Raw genomic sequence first — 8992 nt, 5'->3', positions numbered from 1 at the left:
CATCCTAACTCTAGATCCCATCAAACTGACAACCAAGATTAACCATCTGCTAGTCAATGGCCAAGTCTTAACAATCCAAATATCTTAAGTAAAAGTACTCTTGTGGTTTGCACATTTCTGAATTATACTTCTGAAATGGCTCTTTCCGGTCTGCTCAGTGTGGCAGTGCCACTTTAGTACTTCATGAAACAATATTTTGTCTAGACACTTACTAACACTGAAATATCTCAAAATATTTTATAAAGGTTCTTTCACAACAGTCTCTCCAATACAATATACTTTAAGCTACAGTTATTCTCAATGTAGGTCTGTGTGCTGGAGGCTTTCTAACTGCCTCTGCCACTGCTGCCACTGCTGCTGCTGCTGCTGCTGCTGCGGCCCCACCTCCATCTCCACCTCCGTCTCCACCTCTGCTCCTTCAGTTACTCTGAGACACTGCATGCTCTGTGCTGAGTTGGGCTGGCAGGAGGCTGAATAGCCAGTGAGGGGTGCAGGGGGAGCTTCTGGCAGCATTTTCAGGAAAACAGATCTCTTCCCCAAACTGCAATATTACAGTTCTTATGACAAAAGCTCTCAGACTACAGAGTAATTCTTGCACACCTTCTGGGTAAGATCCTTATATACACTTTTGGGGTGGGTGAGGGCCTAACAGTAGGTACTTCCTATTGGCTTGGTCTGAGAGCTTGGGGATACCTCATCTACATGTGGGAGGGCTTGGGGTGCTGCTCCTCTGTGACTGATAGCCACAAACCTCTCAATAAGAGGAGGATTTGGGCAGACTGTAGCTATGTGAGAGGGGCATAGTGCCCAGGAACAGGCAAAATGCCTACCGTCCCTTCAGGGTTACCGGGGTTTGCGTAACCGGGAACCAGGATACCTTTCATAGCCCCACATCTCAACACTGTAGACACCTAAGTGTAGAACAAGTAGAAGAGACACGTGGAGCTTTGGGGATTCAGAGCAAAGATGCATAAATGCATCAGATGCTGACTTTGGTTTAACCTTTAATTTAATTCAAATAGCTTTTGTTTTTTGGTTGTTTTCTTTTTGGATGGGTCATGTTGTACAAACTGGTCCTGAACCAGTGGGTTCAGGTGATCTTCTGCCTCAACCTACCAAGTAAGCTGGAAGGAGCTATACCTTTCCTATCTCCCAACTGTGTCACAACTGGAGAGGGGAGTAGAGCTGGACCTGCAGATAGGACACTGAATGGCAGCCAGCCAGCACCTCCTCAAACAGGGATTTCTGTAGAGCAGCACTTTACCAAAGACACTAGCCCAGAATTCTGGGCCACAGCCCCTTACTTATCAGTCAAGCCCAATGCTGTTCAGAGGCCATAGAATCCCAGAGCTCTCTTAAATTCTGAGTGCTCCTCTGCAAAATCTTAAGTCCAAAGTCTTAAGATCGATATGTGGAATTCTGTGTCAATCAAATATTCACACCATCTGGTCAAAGGAACTTCTTTTTCTCTGTACTCCAGTCCAGTCAAATGGGCTAGACATCACATTCTGTAGATCACTACCTAAACCTGAAAGCCCATCTCTAGCCCCTCATAATCTATCTTCATTGCTGAGTAAGGATTTTGTATTTCGCTGTAAACTGTATGGTTTGTGAACTCTACCTTCATAAAGCTCTTTAAAAAGGACACAAGTGGGGTTGGGGATTTAGCTCAGTGGTAGAGCGCTTGCCTAGCAAGCACAAGGCCCTGGGTTCGGTCCCCAGCTCTGAAAAAAAGAAAAAAAAAAAAAAGGACACAAGTACCTGCTTTGCCCATGATAATGAACAACTTTAATGAACTAAAAAGCACTATGTCTACAGAAATATGCGTGACTACAGAAAAGTCTGCACTTGACAGCAATGACACAGCTCTGCCTTCCTGGTACACCTGACTTAGAGGAATGCCTTCACCCTGGATGTTTCTGTTCCAGCCAGTTGAGCATACTTCCTCAGTTTTGCAATGTACCCTAAAGGGGAGGGAAATCACAGTATCTATAAACAAGCTTAACATATCTCAATATAAAAGTGATTTTTAAATTTTAATGTTAGCATAAAGGCAAAAATAATTTTCTTGTTTTACTTGTTACTGTACAAGATGACACTGTACAGAACATACAAATGTAGCAACTTTGCAAAGCCAGGAGAGCACCAAAGTGTAACTATACATATATAACCATAAAATATTTAAATTTTATTCTAAATATCCATCTAAATAAAAGCATTTTAATATATAAAACACTAAAGATCTTGTAAGCAACTCAAATCAAATTTATTAAGGCACACAAAAAGTTTGGACATGAAAGTGACAGGGACAAGTTGTGAAAAGGAAGGAGAATGGTTAGTAGGGTCATGTGAGGGGTAATGGGACATTTATTCACATATAAAAATGCCATAATGAAACATTATTCATGATTAAAATATATGAAAAACACTTTTTTAAAGGTGAAAAAAATAATTTAAATGAGAGCAGAGTTAAGGACGTAACTCAGTGGTTCAGCATTTACCTAACATACATACATACATACATACACACACACACACACACACACACACACACACACACACACACACACATATATCTGCAAGGCCTTTCAAAAACTGAAGAAAGGTGCTTTCTATTCCAGTGTTCAGGAAGCAGTAAGTCACAGAGTGAGCCAAAGCATCTGCCATTTGGAGCTGGCTAACAACTGTAAGCAAGCCTTCAGCCTCAGTCTGAGGACCGAAGCAGAGATCTACAGGACAGAAACCTTACCCAGAAAAGCCACATGTGCAACGTTCTCAAGCACCACCTCCTTGTACAGGGCCTTCTGATCAAGTGTGAAGCTGGCCAGTTCCTGCTCTGTGAAGTACACAGCCACATCTTCAAATCGCACTGATTCCTGAAATGACAAATGACAGCTCTCCTAGGTGTCAGACAATCATGGGAAGCAACTGTGTGCTGCTGATCAAAGTATAACAAGTACTAACTGGATGATGGTTCTAGAAAACTTTTGTATAGCATATAGTAAGACCAACCAAATGCATTCCTCATGATCTAGCAACTTCATTCATGTGTGCACACACGCACACGCACGCCCGCACACGCACACACACACACACACACACACACACGCGAGCGCACACGCACATGCATGCACATGCACACACACGCACCAAAGACGTGACTGCAGTGGGGGAGTACATCAGTGGTACAGTGTGCTTGCCTGGTGTCTTAGAATTAGTATTGCTCTGATGAAATATCATGAGCAAAACCAAGTTGCAGAGGGAAGGGCTTATCTGGCTTACATTTCCACACTGTAGTCCATCCCTGAAAGACGCCAGAACAGAAACTCAAACAGGGCAGGAACCTGGAGGCAAGAGCTGATGCACAAGCCTTGGAGGGGTTCTGCTTACTGGCTTTCCTCCCCATGGCTTGCTCAGCCTGCTTTCTTATAGAACCCAAGACAACACAGGGATGGAATCACCTACAATGGGCTGGACCTCCCTCATCAATCACTAATTAAGAAAATTAATTAGTGTAGGCTTTGGAGGCATTTTCTTAACTGAGGTTCCCTCCTCTTAAGTGACGCTAGTTTGTGTCGAGCTAACATAAACCTATACAGCATACCCAGGATGCACAGAGGCCTGCACTCAGTGCCCAGCCAGGATGCACAGAGGCCTGCACTCAGTGCCCAGTCCAGGATGCACAGAGGCCTGCACTCAGTGCCCAGTCCAGGATGCACAGAGGCCTGCACTCAGTGCCCAGTCCAGGATGCACAGAGGCCTGCACTCAGTGCCCAGTCCAGGATGCACAGAGGCCTGCACTCAGTGCCCAGCCAGGATGCACAGAGGCCTGCATTCAATGCCCAGTCCAGGATACACAGAGGCCTGCACTCAGTGCCCAGCCAGGATGCACAGAGGCCTGCACTCAGTGCCCAGCCAGGATGCACAGAGGCCTGCACTCAGTGCCCAGTCCAGGATGCATAGAGGCCTGCACTCAGTGCCCAGTCCAGGATGCACAGAGGCCTGCATTCAGTGCCCAGTCCAGGACACACAGAGGCCTGCACTCAGTGCCCAGCCAGGATGCACAGAGGCCTGCACTCAGTGCCCAGCCAGGATGCACAGAGGCCTGCACTCAGTGCCCAGTCCAGGATGCATAGAGGCCTGCACTCAGTGCCCAGTCCAGGATGCACAGAGGCCTGCATTCAGTGCCCAGTCCAGGACACACAGAGGCCTGCACTCAGTGCCCAGCCAGGATGCACAGAGGCCTGCATTCAATGCCCAGTCCAGGATGCACAGAGGCCTGCACTCAGTGCCCAGCCAGGATGCACAGAGGCCTGCATTCAATGCCCAGTCCAGGATGCACAGAGGCCTGCACTCAGTGCCCAGTCCAGGATGCACAGAGGCCTGCACTCAGTGCCCAGCCAGGATGCACAGAGGCCTGCATTCAGTGCCCAGTCCAGGATGCACAGAGGCCTGCACTCAGTGCCCAGCCAGGATGCACAGAGGCCTGCATTCAGTGCCCAGTCCAGGATGCACAGAGGCCTGCACTCAGTGCCCAGCCAGGGAGGGGCTGGGAGGAGACCACAGGCTGGAAAAGTGGTCCAGTGAGCAAAATAGTTGTTTCACAAGCACAAACACATGGATTTAGATCCCTATCACCCACATAGAAGCTGGGGGTGGGAGTGCATATCTGCACCCCCTTGCGATGAGGAGCAGTCCCCATGGCTTTGGAAAGGGCACAAAATAGAACACAAAGTGATAACATAAGTAATAGCCATAAGAATGTATGTATTTCATACAGTTAAAACATGTGTATCAGCTAAACCTCAGTGAGAAATTCCAAAGTAAACAATATATTAATGTAAATGCACATGTAGGCACATGCTTTACATATATTTACATATATATATACATGTGCATATTGCATGCATGTACATACATAGCATTGTACACTCACACAGATATGTACGGAAACAAAGGCAATCCAGCTCACCTGAGGCTCTGTTTTTATGGAAATATCTTTCATCATCAAATCTTTCAGTTATGTATTGAATACAGGCATAAGGACTTCAGGACCTGATGGTAAACAGAGAAACTGTTAGTGATAATGACTGTACTTGTCTTCTCCAGCATATGATCCCTGATCCATCCTGCTTTAAAAGCACTGTGAAGTATTAGTCATCTTTTTTAAAGAATTATTTTATGTATGTGAGCACACTGCCGCTGTCTTCCGACACACCAGAAGGGGGCATCACATCCCATTACAGATGGTCGGGAGCCACCATGTGGTTGCTGGGAATTGAACTCAGGACCTCTGGAAAAGCAGTCCGTGCTCTTAACCTCTGAGCCATCTCTCCAGCCCCATCAGTTACTTCTTATCAGTAGCAAAGCTAGTCTTAACAAAAGTGACATAGCAGGCACAATGGGGGATGCAAAATGGAAGAAGAGGATCCTCCAGGAAATGCGTGATAATACTCTGTGCGGTTAAAACTATAATTTCAGTAATCCATAGACAACAACAAAGACAGATAGATAAGGTAGGGAAAACAGTGAATAGAATGTTATACACTGACTAAAGAAAGCTGGCATTCCACAGTTAAGATCCATAGAGTTCACATACAAGAGGAATGAGTGTAGCCCAGACCAGCAGAGGCAGCAGCCGGAGCAGCTGCAGCCTGCGCCCTCTCCCGCCCCGGGGTCTCTTTCCCCCTTCCTCCTCCTCCACCCCCCCTCCTCCACCCGCTAGGGGGGGGGGGGCTCGCCTTCCCGCCCACCCCTATTGTTCCGCCCCCACCCCCCACCCCCGCCTCCCGCCCTTCCCCTTCCCGCCGCTCCCCTTTTCCCCTCAGTGACTCGTGCCTCCAGTGACCAAAGACTTGACCACTCAAAGTCCAGCTCCCTGTAACTGCTCGACATGGACACCGGTGTGACTGAAGGTGGATTAAATGTCACTCTCACCATCAGGCTACTTATGCACGGAAAGGAAGTTGGCAGTATCATCGGAAAGAAAGGAGAATCTGTTAAGAAGATGCGGGAGGAGAGTGGTGCACGTATCAACATCTCAGAAGGGAATTGTCCTAAGAGAATTATCACTTTGGCTGGACCGACTAATGCCATCTTCAAAGCCTTCGCTATGATCATTGACAAACTGGAAGAGGACATAAGCAGCTCTATGACCAATAGCACAGCTGCCCGTAGACCCCCGGTTACCTCACGGCTGGTGGTTCCTGCTAGTTAGTGTGGCTCTCTTATTGGAAAAGGTGGTTGCAAGATCAAGGAAATAAGAGAGAGTACAGGGGCTCAGGTCCAGGTGGCAGGGGATATGCTCCCCAACTCTACTGAGCGAGCAATCACTATTGCTGGCATTCCGCAATCCATCATTGAGTGTGTCAAACAGATCTGCGTGGTCATGTTGGAGTCCCCCCTGAAGGGCGTGACCATCCCGTACCGGCCCAAGCCCTCCAGTTCTCCAGTCATCTTTGCAGGTGGTCAGGCCTATACCATTCAAGGACAGTATGCCATTCCACAGCCAGATTTGACCAAGCTGCACCAGTTGGCAATGCAACAGTCTCATTTTCCCATGACCCATGGCAACACCGGATTCAGTGGCATTGAATCCAGCTCTCCAGAGGTGAAAGGCTATTGGGCAGGTTTGGATGCATCTGCTCAAACTACTTCTCATGAACTCACCATTCCAAACGGTTTGATTGGCTGCATAATTGGGCGTCAGGGAGCCAAAATCAATGAGATCCGTCAGAGGTCTGGGGCGCAGATCAAAACTCCAAACCCAGTGGAAGGATCTACTGATCGGCAGGTTACCATCACTGGATCTGCTGCCAGCATTAGTCTGGCTCAGTATCTAATCAATGTCAGGCTTTCCTCGGAGACAGGTGGCATGGGGAGCAGCTAGAACAGAGCAGATTCATCCATAATCCCTTTCTGTGTAGTTTCTGAACAGTCAGCGATTCCAGGTTTTAAATAGTTTGTAAATTTTCAGTTTCTACACACTTTATCATCCACTCATGATTTTTTTAATTAAAGTGTTTTAATTCTTTAAAAAAAAAAGAGGAATGAGTGTATACATAAAATCCATTGAATACTGACAGACCTAAGAATCAGCCTATCCTCATGCTACTCAATAGTAGTTACTATCTTTTTAGTGATACAAGTCAAATAATTTAAAGGTGGCTTATTAGGAATATTTTCATGTTTTCTTAATATAGATTGCTTGTGACATATTTGTTCAATTTTATAATAGTGAGCAGTGTGAGAAGGGAACATGCTCGTGTTAGAGAAATCCATGAATTTCACGTGATTTCAAATATTCTAGTATAGGGAAGCGAGGCAGTTTCATTTCTTGGTTTTAATTTCTGCTCTGGGTGAATTCATCCTTTAATAATTAGAAAGTAAGCCTGCTGTCATTCAGCGGAGCGGATGGGCAAGATTATGCTTGAAGATAATGCCTGAGACGTGAACAACTGCCTGTGGCACATGTCTAACACACAAAAATATCAAGAGTATAATGGAGGGCACGAAGAGCTAAGTCAAGGCATTTTTCATATAAATATAGAGAACTGCTATGCCCAGCACACAGTAGGTGCTTTATTACAAATACCTGTTTGGGAATTAACATTAATACACCCTAACTTAAATTTCAGGGCTCCTCACAAGAACTGAGCACTCCATCTTGGTAGGGGAACTTGCATGTTACAAGACTGTCAGTGTTTTGGCTGATCTACATTTCAATTGCATGTACCTCACAGCAGGCAAATTAAGTTGTCACAGACCAATTTCCTGGCACCACGCAAAGGGCAGAAAGTGTTCTGTAAATTGGTCAAAGACTGATGAGCAGCACTAGGGCTTAAATAATGGAAGACACCCTGAAAAAAACCCCATGTCCTCCACCGGCTTTGCCCTGTGCTTCAGTTCTGCCTGCTTAAGGCCCGCTGTGCCATTTTCCTGCACAGGAGTCAAGGCCCCCAGTGGGTTCTTCCTGCCTGCATCTCAAGCTATCCCGCCCCACACCTCTTCTTCACAGGCCTAGGTGTCACCTTCGTGCCCAGCCCGAGTGGGGCCTGCAGCTTCCTCTCTCTCCCTATCATCAGGCTGCAGAAGCCTTTGATGCTCAGCGCCCTCTTCCCACCCAGGCGTCGCGCCTTCAGCGGCCTCTTCCTGCCCAAGTGTCACACCCTCAAGTGGCCTCTTCCAGCTCAGCGCTCAGCGTCGCACCCGCAGCGTCCTCTTCCCGCCCAGGCATCGCGCCCCAGTGCGCTTTTCCCGCCCAGGGTCACACCTTCTGTGGCTTCTTCTCGCCCAGGCTTCAGGCCTACAGCCCAGGCGTCAGGCCCACAATGGCCTCCGCGGCCTCTTCCCACTTCAGACAGCGCCCAGGTAGGCGAGCCTAGGGCCCACGAGAACCACCTTCCCTCCCTCAGGTCCACGCCAAGCCTTTCTCACACGTCTTCACACCCACCTGCCGAGGGATTCAAATGGCCTCTCACCAACCACGCCCTCAGGTTTTAAAGGTCGTTGACCGGAAATACGCTCGGCCAAACCCCTGTGAGTCTCTCTAGGCGCCTTGGAGGACCCCATAATCTTGATCGTGCTATCCTTCAGCTTCTGCCGAGGCAAGCCTTAGGCAGGGGTGTGCTCTAGCGAGAGTTGAGGAACTTGGGTCAGGCTTCTTGACAAAGTGACCTCATCAGAGAGGAGACAGGAGCAAGAAGAAAAATTTATTCCACTGGGCAGTGGGCAATGACCCGCCCAAGTGAACTTGGAAGCAGGAGGGCCGACTCCCTTTTGAAGATCTTAACCATTCCTCTGCCCTACTTGGTTCACCCATACAAGGCTGCTTTTCTCCGTTTGGGACTTAAGTTCCTAAGCAGTGCTACAAACCCCTCAAAGCCGTGGCCTGTCCCTCCTTCCTGTCCCAGCCTACAAGATGCCCCAAGGGAGCTGTCAAAAAATGGCGGCTTCTGTCAAAATGGAGGCACCATAACACCTCCTCAGCCTG

General features: G+C 47.7%; 1 protein-coding gene and 1 long non-coding RNA gene across 3 annotated transcripts; one reads left to right on the top strand and one right to left on the bottom strand.

Moving 5' to 3' along the window:
- Nucleotides 1–1765: 1765 nt before the first annotated feature.
- On the bottom strand, nt 1766–8552 carry Krbox1 (KRAB box domain containing 1). Of its 2 annotated transcripts, none has more exons than XR_001839588.3 (4): nt 8453–8552; nt 4973–5055; nt 2750–2876; nt 1766–1964 (listed from the first exon to the last, which is right to left on the bottom strand). It is a non-coding gene; the product is annotated as a KRAB box domain containing 1 (long non-coding RNA). The 2 variants fall into 2 exon arrangements; XR_010054532.1 differs by lacking the exon at nt 8453–8552 and adding an exon at nt 8273–8446.
- Pcbp2l1 (poly(rC) binding protein 2 like 1) lies at nt 5813–6915 on the top strand. Its single transcript, XM_039082769.2, has one exon. The coding sequence runs from the start codon at nt 6302–6304 to the stop codon at nt 6887–6889; it is 588 nt and encodes a 195-aa protein (XP_038938697.1). The 5' UTR covers nt 5813–6301; the 3' UTR covers nt 6890–6915.
- Nucleotides 8553–8992: the final 440 nt, after the last annotated feature.

This window comes from Rattus norvegicus, chromosome 8, assembly GCF_036323735.1.
Source record: "Rattus norvegicus strain BN/NHsdMcwi chromosome 8, GRCr8, whole genome shotgun sequence".
In the NCBI taxonomy this organism is placed as follows: domain Eukaryota; kingdom Metazoa; phylum Chordata; class Mammalia; order Rodentia; family Muridae; genus Rattus; species Rattus norvegicus.
This window is presented reverse-complemented; position numbering and strand designations above follow the sequence as displayed.